We start from the raw sequence: 20,260 nt of genomic DNA, 5'->3' as shown, positions 1-20,260 counted from the left end.
TGGTCATTTTAATTAAAATGAGCTTTCTGTCCAATTTCATAATTCTCTTTGATTTTGTTTGGGGTTTTTTGGGGTTTCCTTCTCCCTTCCCTGGCCACAGACGCACACCATTTCAAAACAGGCTGTAACACCGTGGACGAGGGCCAAGGTGCCTGATCCATAAACAGGTAGAAAGAGCTAGACCGACAGCTGAGCTGGGCAGACAGAGCGACCGTGGTTTATGGAATGAGATTTATGAAGGAAAAAAAAAAAAGAAAATCACAGAAATAACACACATTTGTTTGCGGAAACTTTCAGGTTCTGCTTTCTGGAAAAATACATCTTGGAAAACTTGACACTTCGCTTCTTCGTTAAATAAAATGGCAAAGGGATGGGAGTCAGGGGAGAGGGACATCTGGGCATCGGGCTGTCCGCGTGTCAATGGGGTCTCTGCTTTGGGGGATTTCCTCAGGCCGAATGTTGGAGAAGCAGAATTCTTTAAAAGTCTCTGCAGATAACAAAGAAAGCCCCCCCTGCAGCAACCATGCTCCCGACTGTGCCCTGTTCGGGCCCTTTGGAGGCCTGCACCAGCCAGAGAGCTTGGACTCATGGTAGGGGGGAGACTGCCGGCCCGCGTGACCACCCAGGACTTCAAGACCTGGGGGCCTAGGGTGAGTCTAACACATCATTAGCAAGGCTTATGCTTTAGGTAACTATGTTTTCCCAGGAGATGAGAGATCTCTTTCAAGTCCCAGAAGGTCCCTGGGGCTCTATGGAATTTCTGAGGTAACCGGTACCCCCAAATCAACATCCAGTGCCACAACTGCTGTGAAAACTCCTTATTAAACCCAGGTTGACTACCTTTGCTTTTGATGGACTGACACCCGCACCACACCCCAGGGTCCTCAGGCATGCCCACAGACTCTTCCCCGGAGGAAGTCCACCAGGACCAGAAATGTGCACTCATCACCGCCAGACAGCACACCACGTTCCAAAGGTTCCAATACTCTCTCCTCCTTGCTCTTTTTCCAACTGCAAAATATACTTTATCTTTTCTTAAGACCTTATTTTTTAAGTAATCGCTACACTCAACATGGGACTCGAACCCACACCCCCGAGATCAAGAGTTACACACTACTCTACGGGCCCAGCCAGCCAGGCGCCCCTACAGCAAAATATACGTTAGATTTGTTCCCATGCACTCAAATTCCCACTCTCTTTCACTCCAGAAACGGCCTCAACGTGAAACGACAAAAATCCTTCGGTCATCTGTGCCTCCATGCAAACAGGCGAAAGGTACTCTGCACAAGGTTCCCCACTTTGCTTTTTTTTTTTTAAGATTTTATTTATTTGACAGAGAGAGACAGCCAGCGAGAGAGGGAACACAGGCAGGGGGAGTGGGAGAGGAAGAAGCAGGCTCTCAGCGGCGGAGCCTGATGTGGGGCTCGATCCCAGAGCACCAGGATCACACCCTGAGCCGAAGGCAGACGCTTAACGACTGAGCCACCCAGGCGCCCCCCACTTCGCTTTTAGAACACAGGCACTCTCCGGTTAGCGGAATGTTGCCCTCGATAATTAAAACTGAACTGCACCTGCTAAAAATCAAGCAGCATTTCCTCATCAGGCACCCTTCGTCTTCTAGCGCATTTATAATCACTAATCCCGATTTGCAAAAAGCTCCTTACCCATAATAATGATGTTGGGCCTATTTATTTTGACACCAAGGGTCTCTGGAGGCTCATCAATTCTTTTTTACTTTTTTCCAAGGCTGTCTTCAGTGAGGAAACTCGTTCACCACCAGGATTTCAACCACCACTCTTATACTTTGGTTGTATTGAAATGAAATCATTGGAACTACATCCACTATGTTCCTGGAGAGCATTTGGCGGTTAGACCAGTCCCCAGGGCCACAAGTGTAGTGGTTTTAACTCTTCTTTTCCAACCAGCACACACCTAAGGAAATCCTTGTCTTATCGTCCTTTACAAAGAAAGCCAGCCATCCTCCGGATCTCAGGGTGCCTGGTGTAAGTACCAACCTCAGAGCGAAGAGACAAAGCACCCTCCCGCCTCCTGCTCCCACCACCAAGCAGGAGTCGTGGAAGACAGGCCACGTGTGTCTACTTGCACAGCTTCCAAGGCACGGACCTCGCAGCAGACAGACCTCGCACCTGTCACACACACAAACTGCCCCACGTCCCACCTTAGAAATTTACTCATAGGCTTTCCCCGTTGTCCGCTGGGTTTTGGCTTCTAAATACGTTTAAATGTTAAAACAAAAATCAACCATTTTTGAAGAAGAAAACATCCCTTTAAAGATGAGAATTGGGTATGGTATTTCAGAAAAGGGCCCTGGGGCACTTTTTTCGTGGAGAGGAGGCCCGTCAAACCACAGCAGTGATGAGGTCAGGGCTCATGTGCCCTCTCAAGTGACGTCGGTGTCATGGACACAGCTGTAGCAGCAAAGTCCACCCACCAAGAAATCCTCTTCAACCTGGTTCTTTGGAACCTGGGGTCTGGGCTACAGCCACCTCTAGTTTACCCCCTGCAGTTTGCCCAGTGGCTCCCGCTGATCCCAGGTCTCCTGATGTCCACGCCCTTGGGGAATTCATCTCCTCCCCTAATGACCGGCTGCATAACAGAAAACAGCCAAGGGGTCGGAGGTCACTTCCATGATTAGGTTACCAAAGGCCGTGACTCCTATCTTCTTCACACATTACGTCTGCTTGTCTGCCCTCCCTGAGGGGGGCCGGCTACCACACGAAGAGGCCCACGGGGCAAGGAACTGAGTGAGGGCAGCCTCCAGCCCACAGCCAGTGAGGAACTGAGGCCCTCGGCCCAACAACCTGAAAAGAAGTGAGTCCAACAACCATGGGAATAAGACTGGGAGCAGGTCCTTCCCCCCAGCTGAGCCTACCAATGAGACCCCAGACTAACTGAAATCTTAGTCCTATCAGAGACCTCGCCGTGGAAGACCTGACTGAGCCACACCTGGAAACTGAGATAGTAAAGGCTGTTTAAGGCTACTGCGCCTTGGGGGAATCCGTCACACAGTAATAGATAACTAACGCCCCAACTCGTGCTTTCCAAACACACCCCAGAATGTCCCAGTCAAATTCCTCCAGCCTTCCTCATATGCTCAACTCCTCAAGGCCTCCCCTTCCATACTAAATGATGTAGACTCCATCTCTCTCTTTCTGAGACACCCTTCCTTCAAACTCAGCCCAGGATCCCTCCCTGACCTCTGTTAGCCTTCGCCTCCCAAGAGCCAACATCCTCTCTCCCCGCAGCCCAAGGACAACGTGCTCTTCTGACTTCAGCCCATTCAGATCACGGCTTTCTGGTCTGCCTTCCCTACTGGACGAGGAACCCCTGTGAACTGGGGCTGTGCTCTGTCCAGCGCCTCAGATGGTGCCTGTCCCCGAGGACGCTCATCAGCGTCCGCTGACCGGAGGAACAAGAGCCTGAATGGGCATTTACAGACCTCCTTCTGTACATGGTTGTCAAGGGCCACCTGCCCCGGAGTGAGACTACACTTCACCCCCTTCTGTGACGGGCTCTCCAGAGCCTTGCAGACGGAGGACAGAGATCGCCTGTCACCATGAAAGCATTCTCTCTTCCTAAGTACGATTTCATATCCAGCGTCTAAGCCAAGTCCATCCATACTCACACAACCCTGCTCAGACAGGGCACGTATGCTGCCACTTCTCTGATGCTGCTTCAGTTTTCGTTTTACGGACTATAAAGCATATAGAAAACAGACTCTCAACTTTGTACCCTTCTGTCATTAAACTCTTCTCGAATAAAGAACAAAGCAGGGGCGCCTGGGTGGCTCAGTTGTTAAGCATTTGCCTTCGGCCCAGGGCGTGATCCCAGGGTCCTGGGATCGAGGCCCGCATCAGGCTCCCTGCTCTGCTGGGAGTGCTTCTTCCTCTCCCACTCCCCCTGCTGTGTTCCCTCTCTTGCAGGCTGTCTCTCTGTCAAATAAATAAATAAAATCTTTAAAAAAAAAAAAAAAAAAAAGAACAAAGCAAATGGGGATTATGCTTTTAAAGTACATGCAAGTCCAGGAAAACTGTTTTAAAATATCAACCATGGAAATGACCAGTGAGGATATCTACTGATTTAAAAAAATATAGATAGAGAGATAGAGAGATATTTACATTTATATTCCTTCCGGTTCCTGCTACCTTTCAACTACTTAGAAAAGAGATTCACAAAAACGTAAGAAAGAACATTTTGGAAACTTCATTCTACCTTATAGCCTCCAATGCGATGTTCCTGCTTAAACTCCTTTCCATTCTTCAGCCATCGCATAGTTGGTGCTGGATTCCCCCCAGCTGGACAGCGAAACTTGACAGTATTGGCTGCAGGGACAGCATGAAGTCGCTTTTCCATCTTTTCTGTGTTGGTCCAGTACGGCGCTCCTGGGGTGGAAAACAAGGTTACAATGTACAGAGGAGGAGAGCTTCATTTCCATAACAGGGAAGATACTGTTACTTTGTATGTGAGCGAGCTGACATTTTCAAAAATCTTTGGGTAATATTTACATTAGGAAAAAAATTTTCTGAAGTCTAGCAGATGGCCTAGCAGAAGGTCCCTGGAGATGGACTGCTTGTTAGTTTGTGTCTCTTAACGGGGGAAAAAGTGTTTGAGGTACCTTCTCTCCCTTGTTCCTAGTGCCAGAATATAAATTCATGGCGAATCATGTTTTCAAAAGCTACTTTATACAGACAGTGACAACGCGTAGGTAACTAACAACAGCTGAGTCCTCCGAAATGTATCATTTTAGATCATCACCCTGAGCAAAGGATCACAGACACACAAGGTGCGCTCGATGCCAAGTCAGTTTAGTCAATGACACCGTAAAGGACAATCAATAATGTGACTTACCATCCTAATACGATAAATTGTTCAGGGAGGCATCATTAATTTCCCAGCACTTTATATGACAAACCAAAAAGCCCTATCACTAACTATGTTTTAATTTTTAAAATGGAGAGAAGATTTTTCAGTGGTTGTGAATGCCATAATTCTACCACCGTGTCTAAACAGGTAAAACTTAACAGGAGGCTATCGATTACATGTTACGTGAAGTGGAGCCCTCTAAATGACCCACCAAGTCATGGATACAAGTGATTTTTTTAAACTCAAGAGAAGAGATAACTTTTTAAATCGCCAAATGAAGGCCATTTTATCTAAGTAAGAACCACAGCATCGATCCAGAATACCGCCGTGAATTCTTCATGCCTGCCAAGAGCAGGTAATGAGCACTACTGACTGAGTGCTTTTTATTTGCCAAACAGAGATCTAAAAACTCTCCCATGTTTAGCATATTAATCCTGACACGAATCGAATAAGAAAGGCATTATTATGGTCCTTGTTCACAGACCAGGAAACTGAGGCACAGAGAAGCTACAAAGCGAGGAAGAGGTGCAGGCAGATTTGAGCCAAGGCAGTCTGATTCCAGAGCCCTCTGTCTTTGCCCCTACTCTCCATGCCTGGTAAGAACCAGCTTCTCCACGGGGTCGGAATCCATACCTTCAACCACTGTGATGTTAAAGACCGGAGTCCAGGAGAGCCAGCCCTCGCCTAAGGCACACTGCCTTCTCCATCACTGCCCAAAAGTTCCACTAAAATCTCATGTAGCTATTTAACTTTTCACATGTATGTTTCTGTCTTAGCAAACTGGTAGCCAAAATTTCCCTAAAGCATCCATCAAAAGGGCCTTGCACCCTCTAGAACATTCTGTAACACTGAAATTCTAGAAGACTGATTCATAACTGTGTTTAGACTGAGCGGCAGCACACACATTTCACAAACCAGAGACCAACGGGTCCAGGCAAGGGTTTTGTCTCTGATGTGGATTTACAAGTCTCCTCCTCTCTTCTGTGCATGACACAGCCCACTCCCGGGGAGGGGTGGGTAACAATCCCCTTCACTTAACAGCCAGACTCTCACGGCAGAATTAGGAATTGGAAAAACTGCGTTCAAAACACCTACCCCCGTTTGCCTTACCCTTGCTCTTGAAACCTGACTATAAAAGGTGGAGCTGAGATTTCTTAACAAGGGCATGCCGAATCTTCTTTATCCTTGTTTATCTAAGTATCAATGTAGATATAGATGGTGTCTACACAATGCCAAGACCGTGCGAGCACGGCAAACTGAGGTGGTCAGTCATGTGTACCAGAGAAAGAAAGGCCAGAGCAGGGGCAGGAGGAGAGCCAAGGATGGACGAACAGGGCTGCACGCTTTCCTCTGAATCTAGTTGTATCTGCAACGAGGAGGCAACTGGGTAGCCATTTGGCTTTGGGTGTCAAATGCCCATAAACATACCCATTCTTTTGAGGGTTCACCAGGGAGTAATTGATTGCTATTCATCACAAGACTCCCAGGGCCTGGCATATACTGGAACAATTTCAATAATCTTTCATTTTAAAAGCTTCTACTTAGAAAAATCCATCCACAGCCACAGCCACTAAAAAGAAACCATTAAGAGCACAAAATAAATAATGAGCTTTGTTGCTACACAAAGACTTTTATAAATCTGACCTAAATGAAAAGCATACCTCATGCTGTCAGGTGTCTGTACTCATGTCATTTGTTTAAGTAAACACAATGGCCTATTCATGTGAATTAGCTAAATATTAATGTAGTAACTCTTTGAGATAGCATCAATTACGGCTGAGCTGATCCTCTGGAATGTCTTTTCTTTTTCATATAAAAGGAATCAACAGATACGTGCTTCCATTCCACGAGGCATGATTTTTTACGTTCCCCAAAATGTTAAAAAGTAGGATTTAGTTGAAGGAACTAGGAACGTTGCTGTGTTCCTCTCTCGTGGAGCGAAGCTGTCAGGGAGGCTGTGACCCACACGGGGCTCACCCCAGACCACATGAGCCCGTACGGTCATGGCCTGTGGCAACATCACACTGGCAGCTGGCACCTTTGTCTTGGCACCTAAGGAATGATTTAAGGACAAGGGTGAAAAGAATTTTGCTGGAATTTCTGGCAGGAAGCCACTTCCCTGGGGTAAAAATTCAATCGTCAAAACTGCACCTGTAAAATCTACTCATGCAAAATAGACGCACAGCCACGAAGCAGGGCACGGGCACCCAGCTCGTCATCTACAGTCACAGAGATGCCAGGTGGGCGGGGCACCGGAAAGTCTCATCAGCAGAGTAGGAACCGACCGCCTACACCGCTACCCCCTGAAACCTACATCCGCCAACACTCTTCTCCTGAATACCTGTAAATACTAACTCGACAGGAAAGTTGTCGAGCCACATTTTCCAGGTTCTCTGTGTGGCAGCGGTGGGCCCCCCCAGTGCTCTGCCCAGTCCCACTCACATCACACAGGACAACACACTTCGGTGACCAGGCTTTCCTTTAAGATTTTGAGCTCACGAATTTTTTTAATGAGCATGATGCTGGAGGGGAGGAATTATTTTATAACGGCTCCTCCTGAAATAAACTAGTTCTGTGTGGATCCAGAAGAACCTGGAAGGTTTAGAAAAATAATGAGACTGTAGGACCAGCCCGAGCTGCACTTTCTTCATCAGTGGCCTCATGTCTTCTGCAAACTTTGTATTCGATGTTTCCTGCCATTTTTGCAGTCTGGACACATGGATATGCCAGCCGCCACCACCTCCACCCCCTCCCCAACACACACACACACACACACACACACACACACACACACACAGAGGCACGCACCCCCCAAGAACAACAATGCAGCTGGTGAGAGACCAGGACCAGGCTCCTAAAGAAATTCCTCTTTTCATACTGTGGCTGGTGAACAGTGTTTTAACTTTCACTTGGAGAAGGAACTCCCTTAACAAATTAATGATTTACAAAAGCAAGATGACCCTTGCACACAGTAGGTGTTCAGTACAAACATTTCCACAACAACTTTATAAAAGATGAAACTTCCAAGCCGAGGCTAAATCACGTTTCAAAGAAGTCTCTGAGCTTCCACTTCATGGAACCTCCCTGGCATAATCTTACGGATGCAGGAGAAGCGAGTTTAAAGTCAATCCATAGAAAAGGAACGGTGATATGAATCCTGGATGGCATAAAGAAATGAATTCTACTAAATCAGAGGTAAATAAGTTGACCTATAGGCCAGGGGGTCCCTTCCTCTCTGACATTCTCAGATCTTCTGATGTAACAGGTAGCAAAAGAATGATGCTCTCTTAGTCATTAAATACTAACAATGAGCTTAAAGGAATGGTAAAACCCAGGCAAAAAATAAATAAGTAAAATCTCGTCAAGGAATACTGTATCTACTCAGTACCATTTTTAACACTGAAACAGTTATTGTGTATTAGTGAAAATGTTAGTAAAATTTTACTTTACTGTAACAGTATTCTCTTAAGATGTGCTGGTTAAACAGAGATGTATAACCCCACAAAAACTGCCCTCAACGTTCCCTCGACCCACCACCTCCATCCCACAGTGAAGACTCATCACACTCCTTCGCTGGGCCTCCTCTTGGTCATTTACGTGTTTCCATCACCAGGGTGGCTCCATACTGAAATGAACCCCTTTCCATGTCCGCTGACCACTAGAGTAGAACATCCGGAAGGTACAGCCTGCGTCGCCTTCAGCCCACGGACTAGGCACTGAAGTGTTTATTGAATGGATGGATGGATGGACGGACGGACGGACAGACAGATGGCCAAATGTACCAGATGGACAACTGCTAAAAGCTTGAGCTATAAGATGAGGGAGTTGAACTGAATGTTCTAACAAGGTCCCTCCCCGTCCTAACATTCTGTCCAGGTATTCTAGGCAGATACTGATTGTGCCAATACATGGTAGGATTAGAGGAGTTTTTTTGATCGTGCAACTGGAAACATGGGCTGCCCTCACAGAAGCCCTTATGTGCTCCAGTATGTATCCCAACATGGACATCTAAGGTCTATGGTCGCCTCTCTTTCTGAAATCAAAAAGAGAACAGAGCCCAGCGGTTTAAAGGAAAAACATGGAATCGTATTACCACTGTACCAATAGGCCTCAGTGACCATCTGGTCCAACGGCTGATGTGATCAATGTCACCCAGAAAGGTCAAGTGATCTGATCAAGGCTGCATGGCCAAGGCCAGGCTGAGGCAAGACCCAGGCCCTCCAGCTCCCTGGGCAATGCTCTTTCAACCACTCCAGGCTGCCCTCTGAACTCTCCCATGGTAATTAAGTCAAAAGTTCAAGATTTATGTGAGCTGTGGACGCCGATGACTGCCAACTGTATTTTTATTGATGCAAAAATAAAAAAACACAGCCTGTTTCAGCTCCTAGATTAAGTCTCACAAACTCCCTAAAGCCCCACTAAGGCCTCTGTCTTAAGTCTATAATTAGGGCCTTTAAAAATATCACTAATCAGGACATTTGAATGCTTTGACCCTGACTGGGGTGGGGGTGGGAGGATGTCTCTGAGCTCCACCCCCATCCTTCCAGTAGACGGAGGTTCATCTGTTTTCAGTTTTGCATAAACCAGGAGAAAACAAATCTAACAAAATACAGAGATGTGAGCGCGTGCGTGATCATGGGGGTGGCGGGCTTTATTTGAGAATGTCATTAAAAACAACAACTTGCTGACCAGTGAGGCATTTGATAAGAAACACATTCAAACAAACCTGGCGAGTGACCGTCACTCCTTTGAAATGCCTGAGTCCACAGGGAGACCAGCTGCCCCGTGGGAGTTCCTAGCATCTGCCTTCAAAAGAAAACCCTCCACTTATTGGTCATGCTGGTTGACCATAGGGGAGGCCAAGAAAGAGATGATTCAATCCAACCTTCCGGATAGAACACCATCCCTGGCTTTTGTGATAAAACACCCAAACCAATTTAGAATGAGGTTTTCATTACGGAGGAATGTCAAAAAATTCAGGAAGCCCGTGTGCTTTGCATTTATTATTATTATTATTATTATTATTATCATTACTATCATTTTCAATTCCTGGAAACTGTAACACAATGTTTACCAACTTAGATATGACCTCTACCAAGTAAAAATCCCAATTAGACCAAAGGTGATGGTAAACTGTTATTATCAGCAGGTTAATCAACAAAAAGAGTATGGGATCTCAGGCCAAGTTACTTCATTTTCCCCAGCTAGTTCCACAAAAATTGCCTTTCTCCCTGACACAGTGTATAGGTACCAGCAGGTCTCAACAGGAATGAAACCAAAATAGAAAACTGCCTTGTCTCTCTCTTCACTCAGGAGAAAGAACCACTCCAGGAGCAAAAATCTTGATAAAGCTCCCTCGCTATCAATTCCCTCTAGTTCAGGAGTTGACCTAACTTTGTCAATCATGAACTTCCCAAGAAAGAAGTCTCAAGCTCTTCAGAAACATTAATCACTTAAACACAAGCTTGGGGTAGTAAAAATCACTCGGGAAAAAAAAAAAAAAAAAAAAAAAGGACATGCATGTCTACTTATTGGCTGCCAGATAACCCATTAAGATACCTGTACCGAGGGGAGGAAAGGACTAATTAAGTTATGCTTTCCCTGCTGAAATAAAACTCTGAACCTTTCAAAACCTCAACCTGGATGCATTTCAAATATTAGCATTTGAAATCGCAACTTTCTGTCCGAGAAAGTCTGTTTCACTAAAGGGCATATGTAAGCAGCATTATTTCCTGGCAGCCAGGCTTGTAATGACATCACAGGATTGTTCTGCTCAGGGAAAAGTCTAGCACTGGTAAGGTGTGAGGTCATCAGCTAGTCAGCTGCTAAAATATGACCTGGGAATGCCCTTCACATCTGTGATGGAAGGACTCAACTTAAAAGGCAAAGAGAAAAGTCAGGTCAATCAAATCAGCCCATTGCAGGGATTTTCAAAGCATGTGCAACAGGATGTGATTAAATGCTGTATTTTAAAAAGGATCTTATGGTCAATAAGTTTGGAAAACCCTGGGAAAGGCCAAAATTAAACAGATGTTTTACCATCGAACACGCAGAGTTTGTATTATGCTGATTGATGGACACTGTAAGTCTCTGAGAAAGGGTCGTAGTAGGAGGTAGTTTTCAACTTCATTTCAATATACAACTCCTTCTTGGCACAGAATTATTTTCAACTAGGGTTCCTAAGGAATATACTTTGGGAAACACCAGCTTATTCTCTTAAGGCACAGACCAGACTTGAGCATTACCTCTTGTAATGAGACCCATGGAAGATGTACATGAGGACTATAATTCCCCAGAACATTCCCTCAACATCCAGGCTAGTCCTTGACTCCCGAAGCAGTCTACCAGGAAAGGCGGGTCTGAGATATGATGCGATACGGCCGGTGATGCCAGAGAACAGAACACGTGAACTTTCAAAATCGAGCCCCTCAATCTGCTTGTGTAAGCAGAAAAAATCTATACAGGGAGCCCACTTCTGAGCTGAGCTGGGTCTTGTATGATGGTGCTGAGAGTTAAGTCAACCTGAATGCTGCAAAACATCCCTATAAAAAAAATCAGATCGGACCTACTCTCACGGCCAAAATTCAACAACCTTGCCTTAATTGTGGACTTATTTTTGCCCCTGTATTTGACTACCATGCTTTTTGTACTCTGTATGAAATTTAAGAACTCTACCAGGCAGATAAGCTTGCCTTCTTACAGCCAACCACCCAAATTAGATAAACAAAAAAATCTAGCATACCAGCAGAGGGAATGATCTGCAATATATTTTTCAAGCCGTCGGCTGCAGAACTAACATCTACCAACCCAAAAAGGGGAAAAAAAAAAACTTCAGAGAAGCCCAGAAATGTCACTGTCAGCACAGGGTCACAGGAGCATTATTTGTTAACTTCACTGAAGAGGAACTTTCAAACACACCCAGTGGCATTTCCAGACAATCAGAAGGCACCAGAAGAATCAATCTGGACACACCGGTGTTTTCCAGGTGGCTGAAAATGCATGGAATTCAGGGCTTCTACAATTTTCCCTATTAATCAGGTCAGGCATTTGACACTGGAGGTGGCGAAAAATTGTTTTAATGGCAACATCCCCTTCCCCGCCTTGCCAATTACCCTGGCCATGGCATTCCTCTGTCCGCACAGGCCACAGCTGCTTAATCTCCACGGCCCCAGGCTGCACCTGTGAATCAGACCAGCCTAATCACACTAACAGATGGCAGAGGCCAAGTAGCCAGCTAAGAACCGCTATCACTTTAAATCGCATCTAATGTTTCACAGGCACCAAACAGAGGCAGTTCCCGACAGCAGTATCTCCCTGGTACAGCTAACACCAGCCCTTAATCACTGCAGAGCACCCATCGCGGGGCAGACTTGGTGTCATTCGAGAGCTAATTACAAAGAACCCTGGTCCCAGGGTGAAGGCATGGCATTCATTAAGAGCGCTCCACTCCCTGGCCCGTCTGCACAGCCACTAGGCAGACGGGACTAGTGTTCAGGAGGAAAGCCTGGAGGTCCACGGCAGGTAGTCCTTCCCAATCATCAGAAAGTGGTTCAGCGCAGTTAGTCTACTTGTTACGTAACCTATACCTTGCTGTTACATTGTACTGCTTTCCAAGTATTCCTGGTAACATGCTATCAGACTTGGTTCACCAGGACAATGCAGCTCGCAGACATGCCAACACAGCCCAGGTGCCGCCGGATTCTGACATCTCATGTGTGGGCACCACTTGAGGGCTGTAAACAACAGGGCAGGCATCCTCACGGCACCCCCTTCATCACCCCAGGGGCTGGGAGAGGGGCGCTGTGATTCAACATGCAACAGGCCTACAAGCGAATGGCAGCTTTGCCTTTTGCTCACTGAATCATGAATTTCCAATCAATAATATGGGAATAATACCTCTCTCTACCTTATGGGGTTTTGGGGGGGGGGGTTACTGACTGAGCCAGCAACCAGCACAGAGCCTGCCCAAAGCAGGACCTCCAAAGCAGGGTCTTTCATTGCCTCCCCTGCCAGAGCCAAGGAACTAATAATAATAGGGAATGAGTGATGTCTTCTGATGTACCAGGGTTTCACTATTAAATAGTAATAATAACTTTGTTAGAAGGTGGATATGAATTACAGCAGAAGACAGTTTCACTCACCCAGTGTTTTATAAACAAGAGCTCTAATAGTAAACTCCCGCTCAAGGCACATTAACCTGTGTGAATCCCAAAATCAGACCTTCTCATTCTTCACTGTAAAGGAGAATCACCCCCGGAGTTTCTAATTCAGTGTGTCTGGGGCGGGGGGTGGGGGGGTGGCATTTTCATTTCTAGTGAGCTCTTAGAGATGATGCTGATGCTAGTGGTCCAGGCCCTAAACTTTCTCTTGCCGAAACAGTGAAAACTATAAACCAAAGTATTTCCCTTCTTGCCTAAGCTGCTAGGAGACTCAGGGACAAATGCAATTCCCCACTTAACACGCTATTCCAGGTCCCTAACAGTATCGATTTTCTCATCTTCCCTTAAACAGCCCTCGGCCTATTTTAGTAACTAATTGTCTTATTATTTAGGCCTCGTTTAAATTTATTAAACTGACGAAAATCCTTTTGAAAGAAAATGTAGAACGGAACACGTGAGAAAAGAATGCCGGTGACCAGGCTAAAATCATTTGGGAACACGCAAGCCATGTTATTGGAAAGACAACGAAGGCTCTATTTTACCTTCTTTACTGAACAAACACACACACTCTTCTGAGTGCTGTACAAATACAAACTCATCCAATCCTCGTAACAACTCCAATGGACACTGTTACTATTCCCATTTTATAGTTGAAGAAACTGAGGCACAGAAGTTAAATTACTTGCCCAAGGCCACCCAACTCGGAAGTGAGAGAGAGGCCACGTGCTTGCTTCTTCTGTACCAAGACCGCCCTTGTGTCACCGCGCGGCGTTCATCGCTTTTATAAAGCAAACAGCACCTGCTGGTCCCTTCTCTATCTCAGTCTGCAAAGTAAGGCACACTACTCCCCTTATTCCCTCTCAGCATGCCGTAATGTTTAAAAAGGCCCCATTTCTCAACCTCAGCACTACTGACATTTTGGACCAGAACCTTCTTAGTTATGGGCTGTCCTGTACAATGCAGACGTTTATTAGTAGTACCCCTGGCTTCCTCCCACTGGCATCCCCCCTCCCCCTGCTGAGACAACCCAACATTGCCCAATGTCCCCCAGGGAAGGGAGAAGGAGGAGAATCCCCCCAGCAGAGAACCCCCGAGTTAAGCCCCGCACTGTCAAAGCAAACCAGGAGATGGTATGTGGTTCTACTCGGGTGACGTCTCTGAACCCTAAGAAACCAAAGAGAAATAGAAAATCAAGGAAAGGGAAATCATGACTGCTTTCCAGAGACAGTGGCTTCCGACACAATAAGAAAGGACAAACAGAAGAGAAGGGTGTACAGGAACACTGGTTTATTATCAGATTAGAAAGTCAGGAGAGTGGACAGTGGAGACAGGCGAGGGCTGTTGGATACAGCATCCGGAAGGACGAGATGACAGGTTAAGAGTCTGGACTTCCCACCAGGCTCTGCTCACTCGGGAACCTTCCGAGACGGCCACTACTTACTCTTGTTGTTACTGTTCTCACTGACAAAATCCTCGGAGCCATCTGTGTCGTCCTCGTCATCTCCGGATGAGATGGCATCTGTATTCAAAAGAATATAGCCATGGTTGTGTTTGTGCAAAGCAAAAGGCTACAATCACGTACAACTTAGTCCTTCTGGAGAGAGGGCCTTCCACAACCCAGGAGCCCACGCAAAAAGGCCGAGACCATGTTTAGCGAAGGTGGTTTTAATGGCTTAAATTTTCTCTCCGTGATGACAGTGGGTCTGTATTATGATTCGCAAAGCTTTCTGCTTTCACGTTATTTAAACATGCTGTCAAGTTGGATATAGTGAAACTGGATTTTAAGCTTCAAACAGCATTCAAGTCCCCAACAGATTTACTGATTGTGTTAGGATCCATCCAAAGATTCTTTCCAACACCTTTCAGTTCTCAGGATCCCCTTCAAGAAGGGAATTAGTCCCTAGCCAAACTTAGCCCCTGTGTGGCCTTCCATCCATTTACTAACTTCTGCTTTAAACTCGGCCACAAAGGGGGGTCTGTGCAGTTCCCCCTAACTGCATGGAAGGAAAATCAAGGAGAAAAACTCAAATTTTAATAAAAGGAATCAGAAATCTTCCACGTCAAACTTCAATCCTGCAATCTAAATACCAAGGATGCCAGCAGTGGGGGGGGGGGGGTGAAGATGTGCTTTTACTTCTATAAAAGCGGACTGTCTTAAAAGGAAAATGTTACTTTGCACGTGAGAATCCTGTCATTTTTAACGACCAGCCTCTGGCTGAGCTGGTCCCGTGGAAGAACTTGAAAAACAGATCAATAACCAACTAGGAAGCTCTGTGCATGGCATCCAATTAGCAGCTCCCACTATGATTTCGCCCGTCCAATTGTCCAATACAGTTTGACCCAGAAAACGGCTGCAGAGGAGAGAGAGCGGAGGGCTCGCAGGCCAACTCACCTGTGACATTCACCATGAAGTAGACAGCCTCGCTGTCTACCGGCCTAGCCGCTGTGCAAGCATAGAGGCCGGAGTCTCTAGGCGTGGCACCTTTTATCTGCAAGTATTCCCCAATAAGCACTGTCCTATTGTTGGGCCCCAAGTGTACCCCATCCTTAGTCCAACTGATCGTGGCGGCATCTCTCAACAGACAGCGCAACTCTAGCGACTCCCCGGGCGCGGCCACGTAAACTTCAGGTTGGGAGATTTGGTATTTGGTTGGCGGCTCTGCAGAAAGGTAGGAGAGAGAAGATGGAGACAGATGGGAAGGAGGAAAAGGAGAGAACGTCCAACAAAGGTCAGTGGCGGCCCGTTTATTCCTGGGAGAGGCAGTGGTCGGTTTGCAAATGGCCCTGGCAGGCGTTCGCCTCTGCCCGCGCCCGGGAACCCAGGAAGCAGCCTCGTGCACAGAGCAGACTGAGTGTCCGAGACGTGGACCAGAGGAAGCGCCCAGCAGAAGCTGCCCCACTGCGTCTGCGCGAGCTGGAGGGCTGTAAACACACACCCGAAACCCAGCATGGAACGATATCGTACAAGAAAACTTTTCGGTCGATTGCCGATCCAAAGCTTGCTTGCCACTGTCACATCCAGGTAATTCTATTCTTGTGGCACTTTTTTATTTGCAAGGACGTGTGTTTTATCATTTTTTTCATTCAATGCGACTGCATGGTTGTGTGCCTACACACACACACACACACACACACACACACACACACCTGTTTATTTTTGCGAGACTTTGGTGTCACAAAGCCGAGCTTCTTAAAATGAAATGCCTCAAACTCAAGGGAAACTAATGAGTCCTTCTACAGAACTCTCAGGCTCAGATCGCTTTGCTGGTCTGGAGACCTAATTCTGTGCTGGGTAAGTTGGAACACACTGTTTTTCTTCACACCAAAAAGAACAAGATGCCCCCAGACGGCCGAGAGGAGGTCTCCACATTGCACTGAAATGCATCTGGAAACGAAGCCGCTGAGCACTGCACACCTGACCCTCTGACACAGTCCTAGCCCAGTCCTAGCCCGGTCCCGCCCTGCCCGCCAGCCCCCACCACACATCCTGGGTTCCAAGCCCCTACCCTCCCCCCGCTTCTGCCTCTATGTCCTTTAGGGGTACTCCTTCCTCCCTCACCTCCCCATTTACCGAACTTATCCTTCAAGGCCTGAATTATCCTGCTGGGTGTGAGCTTGCCATCCGTCCCCCAGGCCTGGGGTGACGTGGATCTCCCCTCCTCGTTCACCTGCCACTTCGCCCACTTCAGGGGAAGCACCACGGGTCCCACGGCCATGTCCTGTCTCCCAGGGAGACAGCGAGATCTCGACGAGGGCTCAAGTCTCCTTGAGTGTCCCTCCCCAGGCATACACACGGAAGGGGCCGGTGATGAACAGGACTACAGTCCCCAGAAAGGCAGGGCAAGAGGGGACGTGTGCAACGCGTGCAAGCAGACGTGAAGGGAGCCACAGGCCTGTAAGGAGAGCAGCCGGAGCTGGGACCCACGAGGACCCAGGAGTGGGCTTTCATTCCTCGCAATGGTGACTGTGAATGGTACACAGAGTCCCAGGCCCGGGAAACATCAAGCTTCCCAGCTCTGGGATGGCTCCGAATCTGGGCAGCATCACAAGGCAACTGTTTTGCCCTTTTGAGCGTAGTCGGGACAAATCCCCCATGTAACAATGGAATAAAGTCACTCCGTGCCTTAGTCCCACTGTTGAAGGAACAGGGAGGACCGTGAGCCTCTGGTTCTAGAAACCCTCTGCAGCGCACCGCCATCGACAGCCAACACGGGAGGGACGGGCCCAGACGTGGACCTAAAGGGATAACCACAACAAAAAGTAAGAAAATGAAAGTCAAATTTGACGTGGACGAACATACCCTGGGAACAAGGGCAGGCAACTCCAACTCAGAGGCAGGTTCCATGTCCCAAGTACGTTTGTTTTTCTCATTCAACGCCTACTGAACACCTACTACGGCCCACGCTTTACTCTGGATGCTCAGGAAGCGACAGGGCACAATAAAACCCTTGCAACACTGGTGGGACTTTAATTACAGTGGAGGCGACCAACCATAAATAAAAAATCAGCCAAAAATATGAAGTACGGGAGGCGGTCTTAAGTGTCAGGAAGCCAAACACAGCAAGACGGCGGCACCCGCAGAGGCTGTGGGGGAGGACTCGTTCTAGAGCGGGAGCTGGCAAACGACGGCCCCCAGGCCGAACCAGCCATCGCCCGTTTTTGTAAACAGAGTTCTGCTGGCTCGCAGCCACGCTCGTTCCTCAAGTGTTGTCTGGGGCGGCTGTTGTTACAATGGCAGAGCTGATTAGCTCTAACCGATGCCCTATGTCCTGCAAAGCTTTGCCCTGTACAAGAAGTTTGCCAACCCCCGCGGAATGGGCTGTTCAGGGAAGGTTTCTCTGGGGAGTGAAGGGCACAGTAACGTTTGAAAGATGCTGCTGGGACCTCAGCTGGAAGGTCCTCCGGCCACGCTTTCTGAGGTTGCTCAGTTCAGGTCCTAAGGCAATTGAACTGCGGGACTAACAGAAGAATCGTGAACTCCGAAGCCTGGGCAGAAAAGGGAAAGGAGGAAAAATGTGGCCAAGAGGGGAAGGAAGAGGAGGAGAAAAAGGAATTCAGTCTGGCCCCGAATCTCAGACTTTGCCCCACTTCCAGCGGCCTGGAGTCACCTCCGAAGGGATGCTGCCCCCAGAGGACACCTGGCCCAACCCCTTTCACAGCTGATTAAAGCAAGGGTCCCATGCACAACCGACAATCACTGACACAGCAGCCGCAATGTTAGAATGAATTTACACTGCATTAGCCTGGGTCATAAAATAATCAGTATGTATGAGGACCACATGGCATCATCAGCCCGTCACAAAGAATATCACAAAACTGGCTTTCCTCTGAGCCAGAGGCGGTCCTCACGAGATGACCGAGCAGGGGTGGCTGGACCCAAAGCACAATGCTCCCTCTTCTCTTCAGGAGAGACTGGGACCCACGCAGCCAGCCTGCCTCCACCCTGACCCCCAGGTCAGGAGAACCATGTCCCTAGTTCACGCAACAGTGGGATGTGCTGACACTGCTTAAAAAAAAAAAAAAAAAAAAAAAAAAAAAAGATGAGCAGGATACTTGCCTTTATGATGCAGAAAAATCTCTCCCCTGACCAAGGTAGAGCTATGATTTCCCCGTTTTTAAAGGAACGCATTTTCACTAAGAATCCTGTGCCTCACCTGAGACAGGTAAAGCACTAAGTCTCGCTGACACCAGAGGTGCCCGGACCCACGTCACCAAAGACACCACCACCTGCAGGTTGTAGGAAGAGGAACAGGGCACACTGAGGTCGCAAGGGCAAGGGCCGAGTCCTGTTTGGGGCTGGACACACAGGGGCTGCTTGATAAATGGGTGCCATCCTGCACGCGAAGACGACGGAGCCCTGAGGCCCAATTCCGCTCCCATCCTGCTGGATCTCTCCACCCCTGGTCCCTCATCCACTGAAGAGCAAGAGGCCCAAATAACACGGTGTCCCTTGTGAGGACCCAATGAGCCAACCAACAGGAACCTCATTGTCCAATCTCGAGCTTGCTGGGCCCATGACAGGCACTCCTGCTGTCATTCTTCAAGGCTGAAGATGCTCGCAGTGACTCGAGCACCACTCTTTCCAGAGAACACACAGAGAAAATCCAGATTGCTGGATCTCTGCGGGACACAGGACAGTTTTACCGACGGGCTCCCATCTCAGTGGAAGAGGACATACTAAAAGTGGTTTTTATTTCTAGTAAAACCAGGTCAAAACTCTCACAGTTTTCCAGTTAGATGATAAGCTTCATCCACAATATGAAGCCTCCCGACTCCAAGTCTGCACCCGTAACGACCGCACAGGAAATTCAGAAAGCACGTGCTCCGCCCTCACACCTGAGCCATCATCAGTCCACAGAGAGCTCACCGGGGGTGTGTGAAGCCCCCCAAGACCGGGGTGCACACCAGGAGGACTGCAGGCGTGGTTCAGGGAGAAGGGCGCACAGGTGAATAAAAAGAAGGGGAGGGCGGAGGAACAGTCTGGGTAGAAACAATACCAAGAGAAGGAGGACAGTGGTGGGGGGGCCGGGAATGAGTAGGGGGGTGAGTGAGGCAGGAAAGGGACGCCACACCAGCCCACTGCCACACCACCCAGGAGCACCCCCGCCCAGCTTCTGGGTTCCAGCATCAGACACCTCGGGACAAGGTGCCAAGGGCATGGGTGCTTTGCCTGGAACCCCAACAGCTGGCTCCGTGGAGGCCGCTCTGTCCCCACCCATCCCCAAGAGGCCACTCCGGGCTTGGCTTTCTCTTCTGTGCCCGAATCCTACAGGTGGCTTTCTTGCCCGTGCCCTGCAAACACGCTCCCCGAGGGCTCTGCCCACACCTGCACAAGTATCTCCCTCACACTGTTCTGTGCGGAGCCAAGAAGACCGGCCAAGTCCTCGGACACCAGTGACGATGCATCTGCGATGTCCCGGCAGCCTCCCTGAGGTCGGTCCATCTCCACGGACACGGCCAGTGCCTCCCCCTGACTCCCAACAAGCTGCTCGGTCTGCTCTGTAACACACAACGGTTGACACAGGGCAAAGTATTCCCCGGGAGATTTAAACAATACCTTTTATAGTCATATTAACATTTTCTGGATTTGTTTTTTCCCCCCTGGTGCTACAGCTTACTTTTAACCTTTCCTGCGCAGAGCGGGGGCGAAATCCACGTGGAGCGCACAGTCCCACACTGTCCCTCATCTGATCTCGCCAAATCACAACAGGGGGAAG

At 48.1% G+C, this 20,260-nt stretch overlaps 1 protein-coding gene across 19 annotated transcripts in view; it reads right to left on the bottom strand.

Moving 5' to 3' along the window:
• FGFR2 (fibroblast growth factor receptor 2) overlaps positions 1 to 20,260 on the bottom strand; it is a 101,481-nt gene that overhangs the window by 58,988 nt on the left and 22,233 nt on the right. For 11 of the 19 annotated variants that reach the window (XM_026494285.4, XM_026494286.4, XM_026494283.4 and 8 more), the window contains 3 exons: positions 15,436 to 15,702; positions 14,485 to 14,562; positions 4,234 to 4,403 (listed from right to left, as the gene is read on the bottom strand). In XM_026494285.4, coding sequence (XP_026350070.1) covers positions 4,234 to 4,403; positions 14,485 to 14,562; positions 15,436 to 15,702 — 515 coding nt within the window. The remainder of the gene's footprint in view (positions 1 to 4,233; positions 4,404 to 14,484; positions 14,563 to 15,435; positions 15,703 to 20,260) is intronic. The other 8 variants (XM_026494288.4, XM_026494289.4, XM_026494292.4 and 5 more) reach the window with 2 other exon arrangements.

The sequence above is a fragment of the Ursus arctos genome, unplaced genomic scaffold (assembly GCF_023065955.2).
Source record: "Ursus arctos isolate Adak ecotype North America unplaced genomic scaffold, UrsArc2.0 scaffold_7, whole genome shotgun sequence".
Lineage (NCBI taxonomy): Eukaryota > Metazoa > Chordata > Mammalia > Carnivora > Ursidae > Ursus > Ursus arctos.
Note: the sequence above shows the minus strand (reverse complement) of the source record. Positions and strands in the feature narration are given on the sequence as shown.